Here is a 27265-nt window from a genome sequence, read left to right as displayed (position 1 = left end):
GCAGCCTTCTCCATTCTACATACTTTATTAGATTCAGAGCTGGACAAATCACAAAGTGTACAAAATGGAGACCACACTACCGGAAGCAGGATTGTGGGTTGCAGCAGCATTCCTATAGCCCAGAAGCATTTGGTAGAAGTGTGGAGAGGGCAGGCTGGGTCAGGGTGGTCTTACTGCCAACTGCATTTGAGATTCCCCAAGAACAGACCCTGTTCACATCCTGACAGAGCTCAGCTGGCCCACACTCCCTGGGACAGTGGGGCCATGTCTCCAATTTGTTTGGAAAGGACAGACTGGCTCAAGCCAGCAGTGGGTAGGGGTAAATGCTCCAAGGACCTGAAATGCTGTGCCACCCACATACACACCAGCAAGAGCCTAAACCCTCGTCATCCTTTTTGGTCACAAACCTTCCCACAGCAGGACTCTATACTGACAACTTTGCAAGAAATAAGGTGGTGGTGAGATCTGGTGAGCCCACCATCTTCCTTGGTGGGGGCCCAACAAACTCACCACCCCAGACATCTCAGACTGGCCAGCAACATCTACCACAACAGCAATAGCTAGTACAGAAGCCAGGGTAACTTCAACTCAGATTTGTCCAGTCTATGTTTAGGTCTATTCTACGAGTACATATGCACAAGAACTTCAAAAATACTAGGATATGATGCAAGTAGTGAGACACCAACAGAAGAGGAGTTTAATGATGGACGTTCCCTAGAAAGATCACGAGAAGATGGGAGTTAGACTAGCCCTTGCCCACCCTGGGATGGGGAGCAGGAGGCTGACTGCACCCTGCACACGACTGGGTTCTGAACTTCATCTGCAGCGTGGGTGGTAACTGAGCACAGGCAGGCGAGTCCACTCCCGGGGTGAGCCACAGGGTCTTTCAATCTGCGTCGAGGGGCCAGGCAGACATCTCTGAATGTAGCTGAAGACCGAGGAGAGGCAGAGCATGGCTTGGAGAAGAGGGAGCCTGCTAGCCTGCTGGGGCTAGCATCTGGTCTCATAGATCCCACTCCTGCCGATGTACCTCACCCATTTTATCACATCGTGGTCACTGTAGTTCAGCTTTGGCTCAAAGACTTTCAGGTAGCGCACCTTCAGCCCAGAGGGTGCAAATGGGACCTATTGAGAGAGGGAAAGGCAACAGAGAGCATTGGAATGGGGGTAAGATGCTCTCCGTACACAAATGCCAGACGACCCCTGGGCAATGCATCTAGAAACGGACATCAAGAGTCACTGTTCCCTTCCCTGCTCCCTGCATGCACAGTGCCAGACTCCTGTGGCTCTAAGGGCAATTTTCTTCCATTAGCTTTACCATCTGGCTGACCTCACCTGGCAGCTTGTCACAGGGGATGCTCAAACCTGCATAACTCCCAGAGGGACTGACAAAGCTTCTCCAAGGTTGGATGCATCCTGAAAGGCAGACAGGTACTCACCTCAAAGTTCATGGAGATGGGAGGCCGAGCCCACTTCTTCTTGTCGTTGGTGGGCAGCAGCTCAATCTCCGCGCTGATCTGGGATTCCTTCATTCCAGCCATACGTTTTATCCTATTGGAGAAAGCTCAGAAGTGAGAGGGTGCCAGGATTTATGCTCCCCATCAACTACATAATCTCAGGCAGACAGGAGCACTGAACAGACCCTGCCTCCCAGAGGCCTGCCCCTAAATGCCAGCCCCAGCATGCTCACTTACTTCCAGACAATGGCATTCTCACTGGCCTTGTACTTCGCCTTCCCTTTCATGCAGATCACTTGCACTCCACTGGTATTGAGGGGTGTTGGGATCCGGACCTGGAAGGCACAGTCTGGTAAGCGGGGGCAAGGAGTTTGCAGCCTGGGCACTCTGGGCAGGCTGTCCTGCACCCCTTGGGCCTTCTCTCTCCCAGCTCAGGGCCCAGAGAACATCAGCCATCACAAGGCATCCTAGGCTAGCTCTCTAGTTTCTTGCTTTGAAGTACACATTCACAGTTCCATAATACACAAAGTCAGTAAGGAACAGGGCAGAGATCGCCATGCTGCAGGAATCCTGGGTAATGTTGGGAAGATGAGTTCAGGAAGGATGCCAGGCATTGCAGCAGGCTCTGGACAGCCCAGCCTTGCAGCAGTAAGCCTTCTCAGATGGGGACTAAGCTGCAAAGCCACCCCTAGCCTGTCTTACACAGCTCACAGCCTGCTGCCTATCTGACATACCATCAGATCATGCAGACAGAAAAACATGAAATTTTCACAGTGGCCGAGGAATTAAGGGAACAATTGCTGCAGGGATGGAATGAAGCTCCTGCCAAGGAAGCTGTGCAAATGAAAACAGCTTCCACCTCTCTACTCTACAGCACCTCATTCCCACAAAACAGCAGCACCACACATCTCAGAGATAAATCAGTTCACTTTTTTAGCCCTGTTCAAGCTTGAAGACTCATCTGTGAGAACTCTACTGCAGTGGACATAAACTAGAGGCATGACTTCCAGGCACAAGGTACCACAGTTGTTTTTTTTTAACTCTTACCTCTATCTTCTGGGCCAGCAAGGAAGGTTTGAAATTTGATTTGATCACCACCTTCACTTCCAGCTTGGTCCGGCCCACCTCCCGCACCAGTGGGATCACACGGAAGGGAAGGATAATGTCCTTTGTGGTTCGGTATCTGCAGGGATGGAAGTTACAGTGAACTCTGAGGAGGAATTAACTCCCTTATGCCTCAAACTGTACCACCCTCCTAAAGAGATAGCCTCTGAATATGCCAAACAGCTTGGAAACATCAGCCAGAAAGGAAATAGCAGTTAAGATCCGTGCTGCTGTAGGGCAGCAATGGTTTCTTGTGTCTCAAGTTTTGTATCTGATTCCTGCCAACAGCTTTGTTCAAGGACACCAGTGTTAAACACTAAAAACAACAGATACGAGAAGCTCAAAAGCAAGAAAACCCAATCCAACACCATGGTTATGGCAAAGAAAACTAAACACAGCTGGGCTTCCACATTTGTAACAGATGGATTTGTGGGATACCCTACAGATTCCACTCTGAAAAGGGGGTGGTGTGTATTTCTTAAGTGTTCAAGGGCTTCAAGTCTGCCTGGGAGCAGCAACACTACTGTAGCAGCAAGCAGATGCCAACACCAGCCTGTTCACCCACAGTACCTCATGAGCTCAAATTCTCCATCTGGTGGAATGAAGCTGATGCTCCTCTCAGAATCAAACTTGCTGAGCCTCACACACTGGTGGAAAGTGCAGTCATCAATGGCAATTGACTGTTTGCCGCTGAAAACACAAAACACAGTCAGAGAAGCACAAGCTGCAGCTCTGGTATCTTGGTGCAGTCAAAATCTGTCCAGGCAGAAACTACTCTACAGAGCATGTTGCCATTGCAGGTGTCCAGGAAATGGGGAGGCAGGGAGAGATTAGGGGACAGCAGCCTCTTGGCTCAGACTTTCCTTGTTTCACCACCACAAAAATCATATTTCAGGAAGCTTGTTTGAAAGAATTTTCTCCCTCCTCTCCCCAAAGAGGAGAGAGCTTAGAAGAGCACCCTTCTGTCATAGCCAGCACAACAATGCTTGGGTCTGACCGCCAGCAGCACTCAGTACTGCAAAGACAACTCTGCCAGCCCAAGTCTTCCCACAGCACAGTTCAAAGGAGAGAAAACACTTTCCTGTCCACAAAGCTATCCCACTGCCACACAGCCAGGAAATGCCAGGTTCAGAGTATTCCTGTTCAGAAATCTCTTCAAAGCTGTTCATTTCCACACTGCCAGCAGGTGGTTTGATTCTGAACCAAATCACCAAAACCATGACATTGTGACATACAAGTCTGTATCTCTCCTGATGAGCTACCACCTGTCCATGTATGTGCACCAGCCTAACCTGCCAGCACTGAACTTGTGCCAGGTACTAATTCCTGAAAATACAGGTCCTAGTCCAGCCAAAACCCCTCAGCTACTGAGAGAGACCAGAAGGCAGGAGCAACAGAAGAGGCAGCAGTGTAGAGAAGGTGCAGCAGTGTATGACTATGGTATCTAGGCTGCCTCAGTTGCTGGAAGCAACAGGACAACCATGCCAATATGCCAAGATAGTGTGAGAACTACAGCAGGTTTAGCTCTCCTAGGAACCACCACTACCTACACAAAGGGGAAGCAGACTGACCCCAGGCTGACTGGCTGTCTGGTTACACAACGACCAGTGGTCTAGTTTGTGCTTCAAAAGGAGTTAGTATTTCCTAATCTGCTGCCCAGATGACAACCAATCTTAGTCAACTGATTTCTATTTCTTTGCAAAACAGCTGAGAAAGCCTCTACCTAGGATTGCTCCAGGCCTCAGGCAGCATTACTCAGGGTTGGCCTTGCCACAAGCTAGATCCCACAAAGCAACTGATAGCAGCTGTCCCTTTTGGTCACCTCATAACTAATGCTTCTGGAGAGTAATGTCTCCAAGCTGGAGATGCCCACTGGATAATCATTGAACCACCTACCAAGAATCCCTGTTCATCTTACTTCTGTAACTCAAAAAACTACCATATTTACTGGCAAAGGCAGTTGGCACAGGAGCTTTGGGACAGTGTACTGCCTCTTCAAGGCCTGTGCAGTTGATATTTTCACTAGAGTAAATCCTCACTGGGCCCATCAGCCATCTCAGGCTCATCCACTTTACTAGCTCAATTCTGGTACAGGAAAGATGGCTTAAAGGTGACAGTGAAGCGATAGCTCTTGGCTTGGTTCTGAGAGAACAGGCAAATAGCAGCTCAGCTCCATTTACAGGAACCATCATGGAAAGTGTCTGAGATCCAAGTTACATGCACAAGTCACACAAAGCAAGAGACAGAGGGAGAGCAGAGTGCACACAAAGCTGAAGCAGATTATCTACCTTCCCAATTCACTGGGGGTCAGCAAAAAAAAAAAAAAAAAGACAACCAAGAGAAATACAGATGAGTTGCAAATGGTTAGTGAGACGAAAGTGGCAGTCCTGTTGCTTTTATCTCTTCACCCCAAGCAGGAAAGCTGGAGAAGGGGTTAAGAGCCGTTTTCAGCTTCAATGTGGGTACTGACTGAGGTGCAGCTGGGAGGGAGCATAGCTGGGCTCTCAGAAAGGATGTGCCTCCTACTCACACAACCACTGATCACCTGTAATCAGCAGGAGGGGCTTCCCCAGTCTTTGTTCTACTTTATGGAAACAGTCCAGGTAAAGCAGGCAGAGGGATTCTTTCACTATTTCTTGGGAGCACTGCTACTGCTTTTATGATTAAGAGCACTGAGCAAAACTGCTAGATTTACAGATTATAGGAAAATCCATCTTGGGGAAGTGTTTCCAGGTGCAAGAACTCTACACTTAAAATTATGTTTGAATCTTAATACTTAAAGAGCTGAAGAGAAGCCCTCTGTATTGAGGCCCTCAGGATGGTAGCTTGCATGACAACTGATCTACCCAAAGTTAGCAGTACCATCTGAAGGGAAGAAAAAATCCCAGCTTTTAGTCTGTCAGATCAGAAAAGCTATTAAGGGCTGCCCTTTCATAAGAGTCCCTGGTGGCAAGTGGTCACCAGGTCCAAACCTCTTACCTTTTCCCCGTTTCATCCGCAGTCCCTTTGCCCTGTTTTTCAATGACAATCTTGTCATTCATGCCAAACTTGCATTCTGGCATTCCACTCAGATAACTCTTCATCACCACTCTGCCAGAGACATGGGCACTCAAAACCTGACCTGGTTAAAGAAGATCACAGTTCAGAACACTTACAAGAGTCACCACTCACAAACCCTGAGCAGGAGAAGGATGCCAGCTCAACACCACCGACTTACCCTGTGGGGACATTAAGAGATTCACACTCTCCAGCACATCAAGAAAGAGTTCATTGCGACGGTATTTGATTCCCTCACGTCTCCATCCAATCTGTCCAGTCACCTGGCTGGTGATCTGGGACTGCTCTTCCTTGGTCTGAAGAGAAGAAATTACATCTTAGACATAAATAAATTCAAAGACTAAGAAACCTTGCTCTGAATCTAAGAGCAAACACTTGCCATTTACTACACATAAAAGTTTTTGTCACTTCGATACGGGTGCTGTGATACCTCACATGATTTGGTGATTCCCTCCTCAGAACATCAAATTCTATGCCTAACCAAGAATTGGCCATAGCAACATCAGGGAATGTTGTTCTGTTTTGCCAGTAAGTCCATTAGGCTACCTCTTAGTGCAGGGAGGCATGGGCTCCACCAATGGCATTCAAATAATATCTCAGACTGTCACATCAATCCATATTAAGCAGAGAAGCTTAACATGGATTGATGCAGCAGTTCACACCCTTATCCAACATGAAACCCCAGGGCCACAGGAGAGCTAATCCCCAAGGCCTGTTTCTTAATAACTGCAGTCATAAAAGTTACATACCAACACAAACCCAAAATGCATCTAACAGCACCCAGGCTCTAAGCCTTCAAAGAGTACCAAGGGCTGTGCTGAGAGGCACAGAGATATTTCCTACCTGATGCTAGAGGTGGGGTCCAGTCACATGCAGAAAGTCAAGAAGTAGGTGTATAGTAGCAAGTGCAGTGTAGACAGGGTTAACAGGCAAGCAGGTCAATAGCAAGAGAAGGGAGGAAGGGAGAAAGAGGCAGATTAGGCTTAAGGCTACCTGAGGACAGGAAAAAAGCAGGTCAGCTCTTTGTTAATTAGGGAGCTAATTAGCACAAACAAGATGAGGGGTTTTGACCTTTAGCTCCCTGCAGGAAACCCAGCACTCCAAGCAGTGAAATTAATTTTCAGACTTGGCCCATTATTGACAATCCAAACACAAGGTGGAGCAGAGGGAGAGACAGGCAAAATACCACTCCCAATAATGTTTCTCTTAGGAACAGACTCATGCTGGTGTTCCTAATGCAAATCCTGGATGTCTACCATGTCACAGATGCCCTGACTATGGGAAATAACAGGCACTTTGGGTCCTGGATGAAGTGGTATCCTTGTTAATTCTGCTCTTCCACACAACAATGGTCCAAAACACAAGTGGGTTCTCCTACAGCAGCCCTGCAGTAGGCCCACAGTAGGTGGCAGTACATGATCTCAGCTTCACACACGCCCTTGCCACAGACAGGGTCAGTTCCTGAGCAAGCACAGGCACTGTCTCATCATCCAAGAGACAGAGTTTTATATTCCCCTGAGAACTGCCTAGGTAAGTGCTCAATACAGTACACAAAGTACCTCTCTTGTCTGTCCCACAAAAAAAGCACTGTCTTGTTCAATGCTTTGTTCAGGCTTTAGAAGAATATATAGATTTAATACCCAGAGCTCTGTCTTCCAAAGGGACGTTGATCATGTGATGACGTTCTCATCTCCTGCAACAGCACCAGTACCCTGACCTGACACTTACTCTGTAAAGTGACCAGATGGATCTGGAAGCAGCTGCTGAAGTTGAGACCACCCAGCAGCATGAGCATTCCCTAAGGGAGGCACTGAAGACACCTGGGTTTGAAGTTTCATTTCCAATCTTTCATTGAGAACAAAGTCAAAAAGTTGAGTTTGGGAAGTCTGCCATGAATGGATTTTGCTCCTTAAATTCCTCAGGACACAAGCCCAAGGAAAGCATCACCAGGAACTACATGAAGATAGGAAACACAGATGATAGGCCAGATGATTCAGACCCAGATTTTGGTCCTAGGTACCTGTGTGAACTGGCTCTAAGTCAATGAGGAGCTGAAGGCTAGAAGTACCAGAGTAGAGAGCAGGAAACATGGCAGGTACTGTTTCAACTGGTGTCCTTGCCATCCTGTGCCTGCAATAGATTAATTCTGATTTTTGAAGTGGGCTGCACAAAATGCCAATACTGAGCAGAAGAAGAACTGAAAGCCATACTCCTCTTTGTAAGGAAAGGACTAAACCTGCTATTGAATTAAGCATGACACTGCGACAGTGGTTTGCACACAAACAAGCACAGAAGTTTGTTAAAACCAACAAAAGCAAAAAAAAAGAGCAAGGGAAGGAAGTGTGGGAGGTGGTTAGTTTTGAGTTCTCCTAGGAACAGGAGCTGATTCAGCTATCTTCAGTGCTGACTGCCCAAACTGTCAGACTGCAGAAGGCCAAAGATTTACAGTAGGACTCGTGATGGGGACTGAGACCGGATGCACTCACATCTGGCCATGTTGCAAAACAGTTTGCTGTTCTAGCGGGAAATATGTTGCTCAGGGGCAGCTTCTCTCTCTCACCTCCTCTTGAAATGCAGTTAGTCTTGCTACTAGATTAGAAGTCTAAAAAGGAATTCTCAGAAAATCAGTGCTGATGAACTGAGTTGAAACAGAGCCTCCAGAGACTGACCTCTGCTAACCTAAACAAGAACAGTCACCATGCAGGCTCTTGTTTGCCCTTTGCTTCTGCTTGTAGCTGAGGCTGAAGCTTTACTCTGCCACAGATTACAGATACTCACTATGGACTCCCAGCTTTTTTTTCCTGACTCACTGCTGTGCAGGGGAGAGGACTAACTTTAAGGCTAAGTCCTTATTACTGACTTGCACAGCTGTGTCAGATGGACAAGGTGGACAAGATTCCTTGGGGACATGAGAAACAGACTATGAGTTTCCTTTGAATTCAGAGGTTAAGCATGAGCTCGTGAGACAGGAAGCCTTATTTTGAGGGCTGTACTTGGAGTAGGATTAGAACTAGTTTAAACACATTCCCCAAACCAGTCCAACTAACCATCTTTTTCCCAACACACCCTTTATCTTCTAACTCTATGTAAACTTTGTTGCAAGGGTTAACACTATGCTAAAAGCACAGCAGAGATTCTCATCTCCAACCTAAGAAAGCTCAGGCTGTACTGACGCTGACCTGCAAGGATGTTACAGGCAGAGACAGAGCAACATGAGCTTCCTGACTTCACAGCAAGATTCACAAAGCTGAAGAATACTTCATTATAAGGCAGGCATGAAATCCTGACAGCTCTGGTGGAGACTTGCTCAGTGAGATTCACATGCAAAAAAGCTACTTCTGGTTCAGCAGGTAGATTTGTTTATTCTCTCAGAAGCTGACACAGAGCAGAGCCTGAAGCCAGCAACCATATTTACATGCAAGGTACTGACATTATCCTAGCTCTGGGCTCTTCCTCCTTCATCTTATCATGTGCCAGGGAACATGAGGTAGCATAGTGCAAGGACACCTAGAACAAGGTGCCACTGAGATACACCCCTGCCAGGGTGTTCTCAACCTATTCAGGCACCTTCCTTCCACAGGGGTTAGATGGTAATTAAGACCATACTCTCTTGAACAGGTTTAGCAAAAATTAACCAGCAGAACAGTGCTGTACCCCAAATTCCTCTGATTACCTGACTCTTGATGCCTTGCTGAGTGATGAAAGTCTTCAGGGCCCCTGTTTCAGAGTTCTGAGGATAGCCAAAGTCCAGGATTTCTACAGAGGGGTAAAAGGTTAGGTCAGAGCTACAAGGAATAAACACATCAACTAGGTTAACTGCTACTATATGGAGAGAGGCCATCAGTGCACAGGTACTGCTTACACATTGAATTTCTGGGTAAGTTGCTGCAGCATGCCTTACCAAGGGAAAAGAATCCTTCTTGCTACACTGAGCTCCTGGAGCAATACTTTGGAGATGAGGGGTGATGGAAAGCTGTGTAAGTGATGAATTTGCCAGTTTTTAAACAAAACTAGACCTCAAGACTAAATATCAACTAACCTAGCCATCTGCACAGGGTACACTGAGGAGTTTTTCCAAAAACACCCAGGACAATAGAGAGTTTTTAAAACACCACAGCAATTTTATCTTTGCAGCTTTTTTTTTCCCAAGTTTTGTTCTTATGAAGATGTAATAAAACCAAAACCTAAAACAACAGCTGAGCTGTGGCACTGCAAGATGAGTGTAGGAGGGAAACAGATTTTTACACACAGGAAACAGTACACACCTACTTCCCTCAAAGAGAAAGGGAACAATCCACAAGAGATTTAGAGGGGAAAGAAGACCACTAACATGGTTCTGAGCAACATCACACTGGCAGGTTTGATCTCACTGTGCCTGCAAGGAGGCAGCAGTGACTGACCAAAGCAGAGAACAGGCAGTCTCTTGGTGTGCCCTGAGGGAACCAGGGAGAACATCAGTCACTGTGATCCTAGGCTAAGAATCCCAGGACACACACGTATGGTGCATTGTCTGGAAAACAAATTGAAACATAACTAACACAAAGTCCTCATGATATGTGAAACAGGGGCAGCTCAAGGGCAACCTCCACAAGCAGGCTGATATCACAAGCAGCTGAAGGGACACTATTATTAATCTGTGGTGAAATTTGGAGCTGTATCAGTGGGGGAGGTAGGGCTGGGAGAGAGCACATTGTGTTTTATTGATGTCTTTCTGTTCAGAATTGAGCCCAAAAGGCAACTTACTAGGGACAATCAACTTAAGCCTGGGGTGGCTGCTTCCATACACTGCTAGAGCCACCTGGGCACCAGCTGACCTTAGAGGCGCTACTGACAGTCCTCTTGATATACCTTGGGGTAAGGAAAGCCTGACATCTACACAGGATCCCTTCAGAAGCTGAGCTCCAGTACCAATTGTCTCAGTCGTACAAGTGCACAGCTGCCACCATTTCAGGGAAGGGAATCTGCACAAGGCTACGGACTTGGACACTCACATTTGCAGTACAGGTGGCATTAGAAAGCCGAACAAGTAATTTTGAACTCTGCCACACATGTTAAAAATACTTCAAGGATTATTACTACATCATACTAAGCTAAGGATTTCGGAATGACCAAGTGCAACAGGGCACAGTATATAAGGGAAACATCTCACCATCCAGCAGCTCATAGATCAGCACAAAGTTGTTCTTTATGTTCTCCTCACTGATCTTCCCGAAGTAGGCAGTCATCACGTCGCACATCTTGTAAAGAAACTCAAATACCATGGCAGCATTGACATTCTGCTTGGTGACAGCAGCCAGCCAGATGTTGGAGCGCTTGACATGGAAGAAACTGGTGCGGGCGATGTTGGTGACGGGCGAGCGCACCTGCTGCCGCGCGTGGATGACATTGACGCGGAAGGCGTCCACGGCATTGCGCCTGCGAAAGCACCACCAAAGACAAGTCAGCACAGCAAACGTGACACCAGCTGGCTGCACAGCTCTGCTTCTGCCACTACAGTCACACACTGAACTACACACACCAAGCTCACCTAGGGAGGATGCCTGGGGATCTCTCCAAGACGGCAAGTGAAGGCTCTGAGCAGAGTTAGACACTAAATTCTGCACAAGTTCAAGGAGAGAGAGAGCTACTGGTCTCTAGGGAGGTTTGGACTACAGTGTAACTGTAGTCAGAAGGAGAAGCAACCCTCTATCTGGAGTAAAATGGCAAAGAAACCTTCCCTTCAATTAATTTTGACAGCACTCCCAATTGATTGTCATAGCTGGAAACAAACACATTAGCAACATATGGCTCAGAGAGTCCAGTTTTGACCAAACACCTAATTATTGTCTGTTCTGTATGGCAGGCCTTCACACTCTTGCCCCAAAGCAAGCTGTAATCTCCCAAGATACATGTCAATGGCAGTTGCTCCCAGACATACAACCAAGGGAAAACCAGCAAAATTTGCCCAGGCCACCCAAGAGATGTCAGTGCCCAGGCACACTCCAGAAGGGAGCTTTAGTTCTCAGATCCAGCTCACCTCCATACCCTACACACTTTGGATGTCAGGCTCAAAGCAGCAGGAGGATTAGAATCACCATTTGATTTCCAGTTACATGTCACCTCAAGACTGCTCTGTTTCAGAACAGGTGTCTTGCATCCAGACTCAGAGTCCCCACAGTGAAACATGTCAGCAGTACTGCATGGTCCAGGACCATTTACAGTCAAGAGTTCTGCCCCAGTGCTGAAAAACTGCTGTGCAAGCTGCCCATAGGTGCTGCCCTCTTTGATCCAAACTGTCTATACACTAGCAACAGGGGAAAAAGCCCTCCTTGTTACACAAGGAGTCCAAGTGACATTCTGGATGCCAGCTCTTGCACAATGGTCTCCTTATCCTGTAACTACAAGTCAGAATAAACTTCCCAAATTAAGTCCACCAATCCTGAGAATACAGGAAGGAAGCCCAGGTGCTTTATATGACAAGACCAAAACTTAAAGCAACAGTCTACACAAAAAGCCAAGACTCATTCAGTCGTGCTTTATTACTCATTCTCTCAGACACTCTGTAGAGCAGGGGGTTTGACTGCAGCATCAAGGCCATGGTACTGATTATGCAGAAACACGTTTGAGAGCAGACAGTAAAATCATCCTTGCAAGCAAGGATACAGGCATACAAATGCTTGTAGGCACTGAGGGTTGTCAACAATCCAACACACAGTTCCAAGTTAGAAAACAAAGGATATTCCAAGGAACATATGCTACCACAGCAGGTGTTTGCTCCTTGAAGGTCTGGGGACATATGTAGAAGTTTCATCAGTAAACACACCCCCCCATAAGCAAAATTCTGGTTTTTGAATACTTCTCAGGTGTTATTGCTCCAGAAAGTTTGCAAGCTGGAGTTAAATTAATATTTCATTTCTACTTTAGTTTTTCCATAAGAAAGTAATTTAATCTACTATAAAATAATATCTAAAACCCAAATCCTCCCCTCCAGTAAGCCTTGCAAGGAAAGTTCAGCTTGTTCTGGAGCATTAGCCCTCCCAGCCTCAAGTTCTAACCCACTAAAAGTAGCACCAGAACCAGTCAGCAGACTGGTGCACACTAGAGGAGAAGCCTCAGGTCAGGGAGGCTTTGCTAGCACACCAGGTGCCCACTGTGCAGTGCCAGTTGTGGCCTACCACGCGTCTCTTACCTATTGCTACAGCAGCCAATGAGATGGGATGGACAGAAATGGCGCCAGCGGAGAAAGGAGGAGTGACAGCAACAAGAGAAAGGGTTAGAAACACACACACAAGGCACAATGAATCCAAAGAGATAAGAAGAGACCAAACAGCACCCCCTCCCCCTGCTCCTTGGCACAGAAGGCCAAGGTAGTATTGGATGGACAGTAACAAGCTACAGCAGCAATGAAGCCCTCACACAGGGTACAACACTGACATGCCATGGTCAGGCTGTCAGCATGGACAGATTTGTGTTTGGCTGAACTTTAGGGATAACTGGGCATTTAGTCCAGGTGAACTGCACCTGTATCACAACAGTGATACCCAGTCTGCTCTGCTAATATAGGTAGCAGGCCTTGGTGTGGAAAAACCCCAAAGCCTCAATCAGAGGCATCACCTGGGGACCGCAGGGTATCAAGTATCTTCTTCCCAGTCTGCCTCAGGACAGGGCTACAAGTCTGGGTGGGAATTTCTGTGACAGTACTTCTCATTTGAAGGTGTTTGGGTCGATGCTTTCTGGTTTGGTCCAGCCAACAGGAAATACAGCAAGTTTGATAGAGCTGGAGCACATCTGGAGAGATAGGGCACATCCTGCAGATACAGACACTGCTCTATCCAGCTTGCACTTTTTCCTTAAGGATCAAGAGCCACGAAGCTGACGTGATGTATTAGAAGCTCAGAAACCAAATATCTATTAGATTTAAAGTGCATGCAGTTTGTCATGTAAGCTGCTCAGTTTCAAATAGCTGAAGTTTTATTACACAGCTGCATTCTTAAATGCAGGTAGGTTCCCCAACGACTAAGTCACTGAAGAACAAGGCACTCGAAAATCACAGCAGAACTCTCCATGGTGTCCTGAATTATATGCATGGTGTTTTGCCTTTTTTTTTTTTTTTAATAAGGCTGCTTATACATGCAGCTAGCTGCTGTATGGACAGACGCGCTACATGCACCAAAGCCATTCTAAGTTGCAAGCAAAGAAAGTTCAAGTTTTGTGGTACTTCTGCCTTTAACAAAATCATAAGAAGGATATCCTCGTTGTTTGTCACTTTGGTCATTATATCTGAGCTATGTGCTTCTTCAGGCCCTTAAACTGCAAAGGGAGGTGTTCTCATAACCACAGATGACCTTTATCTCCCAGCTCAGAAACTGAGGCTTCAGAATGCCAATGGCAATGGCCAAGACTAAGGAGTCCTATGGGTCAATCACTCATGAAGACAGGGAGCAGTTATGCTCTTTTCCTATTCAACTACCTCCCAACAAGCAGGGTGGGTTCAGCCCTCAGCACTTCAGAACTACTGCTTATGATCTAAGAACCGTATGGTATGCGAGAAGTTTATCACTCAGCCGTGTGGTTAGAGACAGAATTCCTATAAAGCTGAGTACAAGCTACAGCATCATAGCTATTCCTCTCCTTACTTCCCACTAAGGGTTAGGATATTAAAAAGTTTAAATAGATCTGGCATTAATGCTAATGTCCAGACTAGGAAATGGAAAGACTCTCAGTTTCATGATTACACAAGATGAGACATAGCCATTTCATAAAAACTTTTTGTGTAAGGCTACATGTTTAAAAAAAAATTCCAAACTGTAGGCCTGTTTGAGAAAAAATCCAGCACCTTGGGAGCAACTTCTGTCAACAGCCAACACCAGCTCCACCTAAGTCACAAGACTGACACTTTCACAAGAATTGAACGGATGATTTCACTGAAAGGAACACCTCAAGTACTAGAGAAAACACTGGAATATTTTGGCACTCTGCCAAATGAAAAAGTTAAGATAGGATCAGGCAGGAAATCCCATTTTCTAACTTTGTCTGGCCAGCCAGCAGGAAGTACTTTATCACGTACTGAACATAAGACACTCAGTCTGTAAGAGAAACGAGCCAAGATAAAAAGCAGTAGAAGATCATATTAAAAATACCTACTTTGCTCCCTAGTTTGCATCTCCACAGCCATAATGACATTTAAATCAAGAGGCCTTCTTGAATAAACATCAGTTTGAGAACCATCTTGTACGTGTTTCAAGTTTGCAAACAACAAAATATTTTTGCCAGAAACTGCAGCGAAAGTGTCCCTAGCCCTCACCTGAAATATACACCAAAGTTACCTATAATCCAGACTGGTTTGGCTCAGCCACTGTGATACCAGCTTTACAAAGTCAGTCCTGTCATATGAGCTGCTCTGAAGAGCTTCAGCTAACAGGTATTGAAGACTGATAAGAGTTTGTACAGTAGAAAAGAGGCAAAGCATCACAGCCACTGGCTTTCTGCTTGAGAAATACACTGCTTCCTTGGCTCAGCTATGTATGGAAGTCCTGGAATAACTCAGTCAACCTTAGAACAGCTACTTCACCTTAGCTGACCTAGAACAAGCCAAGAGACTTAAAAGCTCATTAGGTGAAGCCTCATTACAGACACTGTGTTGACTACTCCCTCAATGAAACAGTACAAGCCTTGACTAGCTACTAGTTCTACCTCAACTTTTAACCTCCACTAGACAATCCATAACCAGAAGGGACATACTCTTCAGACCAGAGCAATCTGAAGGCAGATTGGCTTGACTGTTTTTTGTCATTTATGGCAACAAGTTATTTCGCAGCACATCCTACCACTAGTCATTGTGGAGATCTGGTACTTTTTCCTAAATTGGCCTGAAGGCTCTCTCGCACTGAACTCTGAATTAGCACCTACCACAGCTCTGCCTCTGTTAGCTCTGTCTTAACTCTGCCAACTTAATCACTAACCTCCACCTAATGCCTGACACTATGAAAACCCACTAGAAAAAGTACTGTTGTGCGCTAACCCCTTGAATTTAAGGTTTTCAGCCCAAGCAGCACCATCACTTACGGTTCCCTACAGCACTATCCACTGCCTACAAGGCATTGTATTTTTAGTAAGATGCATTCTGCAAACTAGCAGTCTAAGGGTTGCACAGATCCAGTCTTAGTGAGCATCATAACACTTTGGGGAAGTGCAACAAGACACCTACAATCTACTGAAGGTTTTCAAGGCTTCCCACAACTTTAGTTACCCAATGAATGTAAGCTTTTCACACTAGGCTGCTATACAAAGCTGGGGGACAGAAAGCCAGCTGTAGCAGTACAGCCATGAGACTGCTTGTAGATAAAGCTTTCCAAGACCACAGTCTCCTGCCTGTACTTGATGTTAGACATCAGCGCCTGAAACTAATCCAGAACCCTGGCTATAGTGTGTGGCAGACAGTTCTCACATTACTGCTCCTGTAAAGTTTTAGCAATTACAGTGAGGTAGGCTCCCACAGTGGCAGTCCATGCTGCTGAAGCATTTGGAATAATGGCCAGATCCCCACCATCCAAAATAAAGTCCCAGGTTTGGCTGCAGGCCACCCTTCACTGTAGGTGACCAGGGCTTAAACTTCTTCATTCTAAGCTAAGCCTAGAGCAGCAAGTTGAGTTGCAGTCTCACATGCATGCACAGCTAATGCAGAACAAAGCAGCTCTGGGTTGTTTACTGCACCAAAATGAGACAAAAATGCAAAAACCGGGGATGCAAGAGAAGCACTTACCCGATGTCATCCCGGTAGACGCGAGAGATTAAAACCTCTCCTTTGTGATTATAGATGAACAAGCCTCCGATCATGATGGAACTTTAGTCTTCACTTCCCATGTTGCTTAATACCTGAAGCAGAAAAGAGCATATTTAAGTAGGCTGTACAGAAACAATTTGTAGCCAGGACTAAAGCCTAAAGTTGGCACCGAAATAGAAGTTGTCTTACTTCTCAAAAATCAGCATGGACAGATTAAGCCTCAAGGACAAGTATCCAAAACATACCTCTTGAATGTGAGAAAAAACACAGGCCTGGAACTACGAGAAAATAAAAGACCCCTTACTTCTACTATAAAGTGTCTGGCTCCCTGAAGACTGAGATACAAATCAGACACAATTCCTAAGTCTTTTTACATGCAGTTCACACAAATGTCTGACATGTCACCAAGCCTATCACCACATGACAGGGGGTTCCTAGCAGCAAGTACATCTCCATTTATTACCACTTTTACATAGTTTTTACACATTAGAGTAGGAGCCTTTGATAATCCCTAGCAGCCGTATCAAGTCACACTTCAAACTGAGAGCCATTTGGCTACAAGCTACTGGAGTGGTCACATCATGACCCATTTGAACAGGGAGATAGTCCTTTAGAAGTTACCCCCCTAAACTGCTAATTTTCTCTTTCTTCAAAGGAAGATTGCTTTGGAGAAAGCTACAAAGCTCTCCCCAAAGACATTAGAAATTATTGATAGAGAAGACTTTTTAAAATATACAGCTACTTCACCAGATCCCATTCCTGGAGTACTATGTACTCCTTTTCACTTAGGTCAAAGTCACAACACCCACAAGCAGCAACTGCTTGGTTGGCTTAGTCCCAAGAAGAGAACTGCAACCCTGACAGGGCAGGCCTTGGGGTGATCCCACAGAACTGCAGAGCATTAGATAACAACCATCTCCACACTGCTCTTTGGGTGGGTTAGCCTACACCCACTAGTATGGGCTGGCTGAAAAGGATAGGGAGAGGCCAACCTAGAGACAGATGCTGACAGTGAACTGATATGTGTCTGCTCAGGAACGCTGCAATGACAAAGTTGAAGTGACCCAGCCTTGGATCACTTCAAATGTCAGGGAAAAAAGAGAATACAAAAACAATGCACACATCAGAGGGACTAAAGGACTTCTGGATTATCAAAAGTAATGTATCCTCTAGAAATTACAACCAGTAAACTACAGTAACTGCCCATCTGAAGGAAGTACTGCAGATGTTAGTTCTGTGCTAAACCAAGGTTTACCATGCAGCCACTACTTTTAATTTCAGCAAGACAAAAAAGAAACTTTAAATTTCCTAAGCCTTTACACCAACATTTTTAGCTACATCTAGTGAATCCTCAAAGAATAACACTATTCATATGTCTCTGCTACAGGTCTTCAGCTTCCAGATAGGTGCTTCTGCTTATTAATAGAAAAAAAAAGAGCCCAAAAGTCAATTAAGTCAAAATAGAAACAAGCAGTTTTCCCAAAGCTCAGTAATAAGCTTTCTGGCTTTTATTCTGGTCAAGTATCTCTGGCTACTAATGGGCTGCCTTCTGCCACTTTTCAGTGGCTTCTTGTGGCACTATCACCAATATATTTTCATGTCTGAGATCCAATTAGCACAGAACAGCTTTCCAAATATGTTTTTCTTCTATTCCCAACCATAACACTTTATAACTATGGGATACAAGTATTTAATTTACTTATAAGTCTCTGTAACCAAATCTATTAAGACATAGGCAGCTCCAAGATTCCCGTGTAGTTAGAGTGGGAAAAGCCTTTTGTGGCTGCTCACTGTTTTGTGACCAAGGCTACAAACTGTAGGGGCAGCAATGTCAGCATCCCCACAGCAGAAGACAACCCCACTGGTCAACCAAACAACCCAAATTTCTCAGACCAAAGGAAGTGGCTGTACCACAAACTCACAACTACTTACACAAAGCACACACAGCCCTAACAGGCATGAAAAGGCCACAGGGAGGTAACGTGCAGGGCTGAAAGCCAAAACATGGAGAATGGAACACAGCTGCCCAACAAGACAGGCAGAAGCTGAAACATTTGCAAGGTCATTCACGCTGGTCAAACAATGAAAAAAATGAGAAACATTGTGACACTGAAAGCAACTTGTTGGCCACTGCAGAAAATTCTTTCCTATTTACTAGTTTTTTCATCAGTCCAGATAAGAAACAAGCATGTGTTTTCAGAATTCTACAGTGCTGGCTTCCACATTCAGATAAAGACTACTGCAATCAAAGATGGAGAGTTCTTACATTCTTTTTAAGACTTGCATTGTATAGAGCAGCTTCCTGGAAGCTTATGCAACTGGTCAAAGCTGGATCATAAGAATCCTACAAACCCTTTCCAGAAGAATCCTAGAAAGCACATCCTAGTCTTAAAAAAAAAAAAATAATCTCCCTCTAGGTTTTAATGCTGCTTAAGTTATTTGTTTCACTATTTTTAGTATAAAGGAAATGTCTGCTTTGATAAGCAACAGGATCAGACATGCAGAATAAACAAGACAAAGCCCTCTGCCAGCATGACAAGCAAATCAATTTTGAAAAAGCCTTGATTTGAGTATTTACTGCATTACTATAAAACATGTAGAAGATTGCTGATGAAGCTTTGCATTGGAAATGAAAAGCCTTCTCTTAGGAAGATCTACAAACTTTAAATGTCTGAAATAATGATGCCATGCTTTCTCATGTTAGTTTAGAACATATTCTGTAATAGCTTTGCTGAAATTACAGGCAAAAAAATGAGTATTTTTAATCGTATCACTGGCAGTAGAGTCAACTGCTTCCTCATCTTACATGTTAGTAAAAGCATGTTTGATGAAGAAGATAGATTATGATTCAAAGGCTTTTAGTCTTCAAAAATTCTTCATCAACGCAATGAAATGCTAGGCTTCCTCCTTATACAAAATATCCCAGGAGATGCGTTCAAGCTTCAGACCACCCATGCAAAGTTAGCTCCTGGTTTCACCTTCATTTTAACATTTAAGAGCTGCATTGGTTCATATTCAGAGCTACAGGTAAAGCCAGAATTACCTTTGCTACTTCATCCACACACCTCCTATATGCACTGTTGTACAATTGTTTATCTTGGATTTAGGGTGCCATTCTGTAGTCCCATCTGCACCTCTTTGGTCTACTTTGATCTTCTTTGCCCTTACTACTCTGAATACCCTCATATCTACACACATCCCACTGCCCGTCACAGCAGCTGCTGACCAGGAGTGCTCTTATTGCAAATTCTTGTATGGTACAAAACAGAAGCCTGCAGAGATCTGCCACCAACCAGCTGATGTGTGCTTGCTGTACTACACTGGCAAAACAACTCAATAATGAACTTGCTCAAAGTCAGAAAGGGGCTGCTCTGTGCTATGTGAGGCCCTGGTTAACACCTGAGCTTGTACTTTCCCCTACTACTACGGATGAGGGCACGGGATCAGGACATTCTGACAGTTTGTTTTAAAAGAGCAGCCAACTATACTGAGACATGCATGAGCATTATTTCCCATGTAGCAGCAGAACGCCTCCACATGAGTTAGGATTCATCTCAAGTCTAAAAGAACCCGCAATTCTACAGCTCTAAAAATAAAATCTGAATTCACATTTAAGTACCATTTATCTAATGATTTGTGTCAGACAATTGGTAAAGTGTTTCCAGGTACCAACAAAGTCACATGGGCTAAAAACGGTGACTATAGGGAAAGGGTTTTAGATGACCTACCCAAATGTACCAGCCACCAATCAGTTCTTTGCAGTAGCTGAAGGACACAAGCAGTACAAACCTCCAGCTGCACTCCTCTCTAATGGCATCAGAGAACAAGGAGGTCTCAACTATGCAAGGTATTTAACACAATTATAATCAGATCTCCCTTGGTCTGCTCAACTTCTGCAGTTCAGCATCTTGAAGAGTTCCAGGCACCACAAGCACAGGCAGCACAACGGCATCAACACAACCTCCAGCAAGTTCAGTTTGGTGCAGGGCTGCTGTCAGCCTTCACCAAGCTTGCCCATGATGGGAGTTGAGGAAACATGGTCAACATTCCAGTCTTTTGTTCACAGCTTGCATTACATCCCTCCAAGACACAAGATCAGAATGACTACACTGCCTCTCCACACAGAATTACTTCCATCAGCTAATGGAAGCATGTCCACACAGCTGGAAACTCAAGAGGTGGAGTAAGTAGCCCAGAGATCTATGAACAGAGCAGAAAGCTATACAAAGGGCAGAATGCAAAAGAAAGTTGCTTAAAGCTCAGCAAGAAGAATGGCTCTTCAAGATGACAATGCCTCTCCTTGAAGTGGCTGCAGTGAAAATAAGCCTGCTTTGTTTTGATCCTCCTTTGTGTTTCAAGTTTCACAGTTTGTGTTTCAAGTTTCAAGTTTGATACTCCTTTCAAGTATTTCAAGGTTACATTCGAACTAGAATGAGGACTTTAGTGGTACAGTTCAGACATAGCACAATCGTCCACATATTTAAAAATAATTAACAGTTTTCTTTACAGATCAGCTGTGGAAGATCCTTGTACTTGCAGTGGTTAAGAACTGCAGGGAACAGGGTTGAAATTAATTTGAGACTGACATTCAGTGTGACTCATGGCTGCTGGAATCAGAAGGCCTCAGAATAAAAACTCCAGCACAGGAGATGGGTTCATCTGCTCCCTGTGCATGAGCAACATGACTCAGAAAGCATTGCTCAATCAGCTTTCAATGACTCATTCTGCTCCTCTCCAGCCAGCCTTTCCTAGGGAGCTTGCTCTACACTGCTTCTGAGTTTCCTCAGCCTAATATCTCACTGGCAGACACAGCTTAAGAGCAAAGCCCACCATTTCTTCAACTGTTTACCACAAAGTGCCTGGAATCCAAGATGACTCCAGCTGAAACCTTTGGGTTAATGATCCAACAGCTGCATTTTCAGAGCTTTGCAGCTTCACTCCTTCTGTTTCACTAGCTTGAACATATGGCAACCTGCTCCACACTGGTAGCTACAGCCCTGTTTTCTACTTACAGTGTGGATGGATTTATTCTAGTTAAGGTACAGGGATAATCCACACGTATGCTGAATTCACACCAGCTGGTGACTAATCACCTTAATTTAGGAACAACAGCCCTCTCCCAAGACGCTCTGCATGCTTCAAGCAGCTACTAGGGTAGATGTAACATCTGAATGCAGCTCCTACAAATACCTAAGGCCAGTAGGCTTCCTACCCTCCTGCCAAGTGCTCACTTTCCTATTTGCTTCCATTTCAACCCATAAACAGAGAAGGAGAGTAAAGAACATCACAGACAGACCACTTCTATACATGCTTATAAACCCACCAGGAGTTAAGATTACAAGGAAATGGTTTTTCAGAATGCCCTTTTACTCAAGTGAAGATGAGAGCATTAAAATATACCCTTAGAGCAATTATGGCAAAGTTACGGCATTAAGACACCACCAATTGCAAAAAAAACCAAAAACAAAACAACAAACTACATGTATAAAAACAAAGGCTGGGATAAAGATTTTAATGCATTTCAGTAGTTACATAAGAGAAAAGCAGCAGGATTAGCTGGGCCTACAATGACTGACATGGTAACATACACTTTCCTAAGAATCACACATACTTCCTCAAATCATGCCTCAGTGCTCCCACTGGCCAGGGGATGTGCAACAAGCACCCCTCTCTCAAACAACCAGGGGATGCTGGAAGCCTCCAAAGTCAGTCTGCAGCAGCTAAGCTGCAAACCATAACTAAAAGAGTGCAGAGAAAGATAAAGACATAATTAGGCACAGTATCTGAAAAAACTGCCTTTGTCCACTGATTCCATCATAGATGGAAAATGCTCTGTTTATTAGGTCTGATCTAAAAACAGGTGGCTCTCCAAAAGTCAGACTTCATCCTTTCAGTGTGCCACCCACTTGGAATGCATGGGTGAAGTCAGGAGCATAAGCTCAGGCAGCAGGACCCTGTTGCTGGACTGTCAGCTTCACATATTGTGGGATGCAACAAGTGGCTGGACTGGGAGCTACCTAGTGAGATGAGGCACTAAACCTGCATTTATCAAGTGGAGATACAGCAGCTCCCTCCTGCAGCATGTCAGAGCCCAGCCTTCCTCTTCATCAATTCTGACTTATAATAGCTGCAGAAAAATGAACAACATGCAGCATGGAGCTTTCTTAGACTAAACAAGGCACACGTAAGGAATCAACTAACCAGCACAGTTCATTCCCTCTGCAGCAACTCTTTCAGAACCACCACAGCACACAGTACCAATGCTGTAGTTTCTGTTCAGTGCATCCTTCCATGGTCTCTTTGAGAAGCCAAAGTATCACACCAGCAGTATCAGTCATTTGTTCATTAGCTATGAAAGACTAAGCTGAATTGTAGCCTAAATCCCAGATACACAGATATTCAAATGGGTGATTTTCTCCAATACCTTTGTCCCACAACCTGAGGTCTTTCACATGACACCACACAGACCATTAACCATTACCTGCACTAGCAGACAGTGGTAACTTCAACCTACATTGTAAACCTTGAAACTGTTCTCTGCCTTTTGTAGCTGTTCGCACAAGTAAAAACAAACAAACAAGCTGATCTGCTCAAATTTGTTGCTTAGGAAAAACAGTGAATTTTTAGTCAGTTTTCTTCAGTGGTAAAAGGAACATGACTGCAGTAATTCCAGTTTCACATGCAAGGCAAGAAGTACTTCTTCCAGCTCCAAAAGAATTAGGAACTGTCTGAAAGAAATGTGTCACTAGCAATGTAATGCACCTACAGCCTAATTGTACCAGAGTCACCATAACTTTTTGGTATATATTGGTATTTCTGCCTAAGGAAAGTACAAATACAGCTCTTTGTATCCTTCCATGCCAGCTTGTCTATGCTCAGTGCAGGCCAAAGCTGAGGAACTCTCGAGCCAGACCTGTTTGCTCCCATGGCATCCACTCAGCAAATCCTCTGTGTCCTCTCTTCAGAGGTGCAGTGGTGACACAGCAGCTCAAGAATAACTACTCAGGAGCAATGTGACTGCAGCAGTTCTTAGGCTGCCTGTAACAACATAACTACAGTTTCACATTGTCACCCCAGCTGTGCCTGGATTTGATGAGCACCAGCAGCATCCCCAGTGAGCACACCTGTCTACTCATTTTAGGAGGCAACTTTGGGATCAGCTGTATTTTCCCAAGCCAGCTGTGTGGGTGATACTCTTACCATAGAGATAAGATTTTACCTGTCCAGGAAAGAGTCTGACACTACAGGTGGGGAAAATAAAGCCTTCAACCAGCCATTGACCAAGGCTGGATGAGGAGATGTCAGGACTGCTGCTAAGCTGCAGAGAGAGCCCTTTTGGCCACAACCCCACTGTGAGAAAAGGCATGAGCTTCATCCAGTACAGAGTACAAATAAAGACAAGTTGATCAGTAGTGAGCCCAAGACCCAGCTACTTGGACTTTGTCACTCCCCTTAAGGGACTGAAAGTTTCCTACAGCACAGACATCACTCAGCCCTGAATGCAAACAGGAATGCTGATTTCTGTAATCTACAGAGCACATCCAGGAAACAGCAATCACAAGTCAGTTGATAAGCTGGTGTAAAACAACCAACCCCTTTAGTAGTCTATTAAAAGACAGTTTGGGGTCTGACTTAACAGTAAGTAAGACTTCTGTGCATTAATGAGCTTATCTAACTAAGCAGTTCAAGGTACATTAGCTGCTGAGTTTTCATCCAGGAAGAAATCAGAAGAGGTATTGAAGGCAAATCACCAACTGCAGCCATTTCTGCATTCCAGAAATCAGTATGATCTTGGACAAGTGACAGCACTTGAAGCATGAGAGGGATCAGTCAGGCTGCTCTGGCAAACTAAAGTTGTTGAGAAAACCCATCCATTTAGCTAGCACTAGCCATTATCAACCCAACACTTAAGGCTCAAAACAATGCCATTACCCCACCAGCTAATCTGAGCACCTAAGCTTTGCTTAGTTGGCTGCATTAGCCACTTTCCAGGAGGCCACGGCCTGCACTTGGTTTCAAACAAGAGTAGCTGCAATCACTTCATCCTGGGGAAGACAGGCTGCATAATTTACTTAAGGGGCATACCCTGAGCTAAAGAGCTCCTGAGATAAACCCATCAGTTTCAGAGAAACTGTTCCTATTTTAAACACAATCCCATAAATCCCCATAACCAGTGGGCAGGAAGAGAAGCACGTTCTCTTACCAGGCTCTCCACCTACAGCCCCCTTCTGTGTGCCATCCTGCACGCAGCCACTCTGAGGAGTCACAAGAGATAAATACTGGCACAGGGAAACACAAGAAGCTCCCTTACTCCAGTAAAACATCACATTTAGCACATCTCTCAGGAATATTTTGAGCCCAACCTGATGTGAACAGCCCCAATGCCTTTTTCTACTTCTACCCATTCTACCAAAGCATTTCTAAAGTCAGTTTGAACTATTTGCTTTTCACTCTTGAGCTAGAAGCCTGAACAGTGATTAGCTTCCTATGCATCTTCTAACAGAAGAGGTTCGAGGCACAGAGTGGAGTTTGAGTAAGAGCTTGTATTCTGCAGACCACTAATGGTCTAGGTGCCCTGATGTGTCAGCTTTTCTCTCACTACTCCTACTGGAGAGCAGATAACTGCATTTCACGTTCTGTGCCTCTGCCTGCAAGCTTTTAGCTGAGCTGCCGACCTCCTGCCAAGATCAAAATAATACATGACTGGCCAGTAACTTTTGACTCAGTAGGTCACTCACTGAAGGAGAGAAGCAGACTCTGCCTCACAAACCAATTATTTTTTGGCACCACAGGCCATCCTCCAGTTGGCCCCAGGAACAGCCTTTAAATACTCTAATGGTCTTCAGTAGAATAAGCTTAGAAAACCAGTGCAAGACATTGAGCTGCAAAAGACAGTCACGACTTTACCTTTTTTGATGCAAGGATGAGGCAAGAAAAGTTTAACTAGGGTTACAGGAAGTTTCTTTATAAAGCATGTTTTGTTTGGTGACTGCTGCTGTTCCACAAAAAAAAAAAAAAAAAAAAAAAAAAAAAAAAAAAAAAAAAAAAAAAAGAGATTGTATCAAACAAGAATGCATGTCCAGTCCCAGTCCCCAAGAACTCAAGATGTAACCTTTCACAGCCTCAAGAGTCAATTCTCCAAAAGCCAGCACTGGGCTCTTTTGGGAGGAGGAAGCAGCTGGCCGTGATACCGTTCAAAGACACCCCAATGCTCTCCCTGGAACATGGCCACTCTGCATCCCAAAGAACACCAGGTATCTTTGTCACTAGATGTCAGTAACATGGCATTTTCTACAGAAGAGGAGTGATGCCTCCCTTCTGACAGGAAAAATATGGAAGTAGACAGTTTGGCAGCATCTCTTCAGATTTGAGATTGTCCCTCCAAGCAAAACTCACAGGGACACACAGAGCTTTTACTATGGGAAAGAACAGTAGCTACAGCTCTGACAGCATTCAAGTAAATGCTGCCCAACCAAACACCACCATGAGCCCATGTACAGTTAGAAGCCTGCAAGACCGAGACTTCCAAGCCACAGAAGCCGTCCAGACTCACCTATCTGGGCAAGTTCCAGGCTCAGATTTTGGCAGCCTGAGGCTAAAACTTGATAGCAGCTTTGTCATACTAAAGCAAGCAGAAAACAGATCCGGCACTCACACAGCTTATGGAGAGGACACTAGATGAAAAGCAAGTCATTTCCCAGTGGGGAGAGAAGTCAACTACACTGGCTGATAAAAACAGGCTGTGCTTCCTGCAGTTTTACTGAATCCAAAAACCTAGTCCTGGGAAGAATGGATGTGGAAATGCATCCAGAACAGCCGCTGGAGAGGAGCCTGCTTTAAGCCTCAGAATAAGCAGTTGGGCATCAGCAGCGCTGCGCTCTGCCTCAGCAGGTTTTCCGGGGAGGAAGCAGAGTGCAAGCCATGACCCAGCTAATTCACGTTTGAATCAGCAGTACGGACAAATAATTTTCAGTGAAGTTCCAGCCCGATCCGACTGAAAAAAACCTTTGCTCAGGCTGACCTGACGCATCGGTGCCGGCCTTCCTGTGCCACACACAGCCCGACCCTGTCCCCACCCTCCCCGGTGCAGCACCGCAGGGCTGCCACACAGGTATTCCAGCCAGAGAGCTAATTAACAGCTGTTAATAACCCCCTGAGCCACAAGCGAAGTGCGAACGAATGATGGGGTCGGCCGGCACCCCTTCAGAGGAAGCTGAGGAAAAGCCCTGCCGGCGGCCCCGCTTCTCCCGGCCCCGGGGGCACTCTCGCGTCCCTGCCAAGGGCAGCCGGGGGACACCGCACCCTGCAGCCGCCTCCCCGCCCCTGGGCCTGCAGACCCCAACCCCCAACCAGCGGCCAGGGAGCCGTCACCCGCAGCAGCTCGGCCACCGCCCGGGCGCGGCCGCAGAGCGAGCCCAAGCGCAGGAAGCCGCCCGGAGGAGGGACGGGGGCCGCGCAGCCAGGCGGGGAGCGGAGCGCCTCACCTGCTGCTGCAGCCACCACCACCACCAGCACCGCCGCCGCCGCTGCTCGCCGCCCCGCGCCCAAGATGGCGGCGCCGCCCCCCCTCGCCCCGCGCCCCCCCGCGCACTGCAGAGACGCCGCGCGCGCGCGCCCCGCCCGCGCCCCGCTACTGCGCATGCGCCTCCGCGGGGTGGGGGGGCCGCCCGGTGGGGGTGGGAATTACATTTCCGCGCAGGGCGCACTGGGAGTTGTAGTCTCTGGCTGGGCGGGGACAGCACGGCAGCCGCGCTCAGCGAGCGGCTGGGCCGGGGTTGGGGCCGGGCAGGAGGCCGCGCTCGCCCTGCGGAGTCCTAGCTCGCCGCACCCCTCCAGATGGCCGCTAGCTCCCGCTGGCCCCGGGCCCAGGCATCCCCGCTCCCCC

At 45.9% G+C, this 27265-nt stretch overlaps 1 protein-coding gene across 1 annotated transcript; it reads right to left on the bottom strand.

The window, feature by feature from the left end:
- Positions 1 to 6: 6 nt before the first annotated feature.
- Positions 7 to 27018, bottom strand: AP2M1 (adaptor related protein complex 2 subunit mu 1). The gene is made up of 11 exons (XM_071437912.1): positions 26865 to 27018; positions 16360 to 16472; positions 10768 to 11033; positions 9292 to 9374; positions 5779 to 5914; positions 5541 to 5682; positions 3132 to 3251; positions 2505 to 2640; positions 1695 to 1792; positions 1440 to 1551; positions 7 to 1125 (listed from the first exon to the last, which is right to left on the bottom strand). Exons 2-11 carry the CDS (start codon positions 16431 to 16433, stop codon positions 991 to 993), a joined length of 1302 nt encoding a protein of 433 aa, XP_071294013.1. The 5' UTR covers positions 16434 to 16472; positions 26865 to 27018; the 3' UTR covers positions 7 to 990.
- Between the last annotated feature and the right edge of the window lie 247 nt (positions 27019 to 27265).

Source organism: Agelaius tricolor, unplaced genomic scaffold (assembly GCF_023055355.1).
Source record: "Agelaius tricolor isolate 1412-34295 unplaced genomic scaffold, bAgeTri1.0.p SCAF_12, whole genome shotgun sequence".
NCBI classification, from domain to species: domain Eukaryota; kingdom Metazoa; phylum Chordata; class Aves; order Passeriformes; family Icteridae; genus Agelaius; species Agelaius tricolor.
This window is presented reverse-complemented; position numbering and strand designations above follow the sequence as displayed.

What these genes read in the sequence shown, in the direction of transcription:
- AP2M1 (XM_071437912.1), bottom strand. Translation starts at nt 16,433, where the DNA reads ATGATCGGAGGCTTGTTCATCTATAATCACAAAGGAGAGGTTTTAATC. An exon ending in GATCTATGAGCTGCTGGATG is followed by an intron (nt 9,375 to 10,767) that starts GTGAGATGTTTC and finishes ACCCCTCTGTAG; the next exon opens with AAATCCTGGACTTTGGCTAT. An exon ending in GGAGAATTTGAGCTCATGAG is followed by an intron (nt 2,641 to 3,131) that starts GTACTGTGGGTG and finishes CCATCCCTGCAG; the next exon opens with ATACCGAACCACAAAGGACA.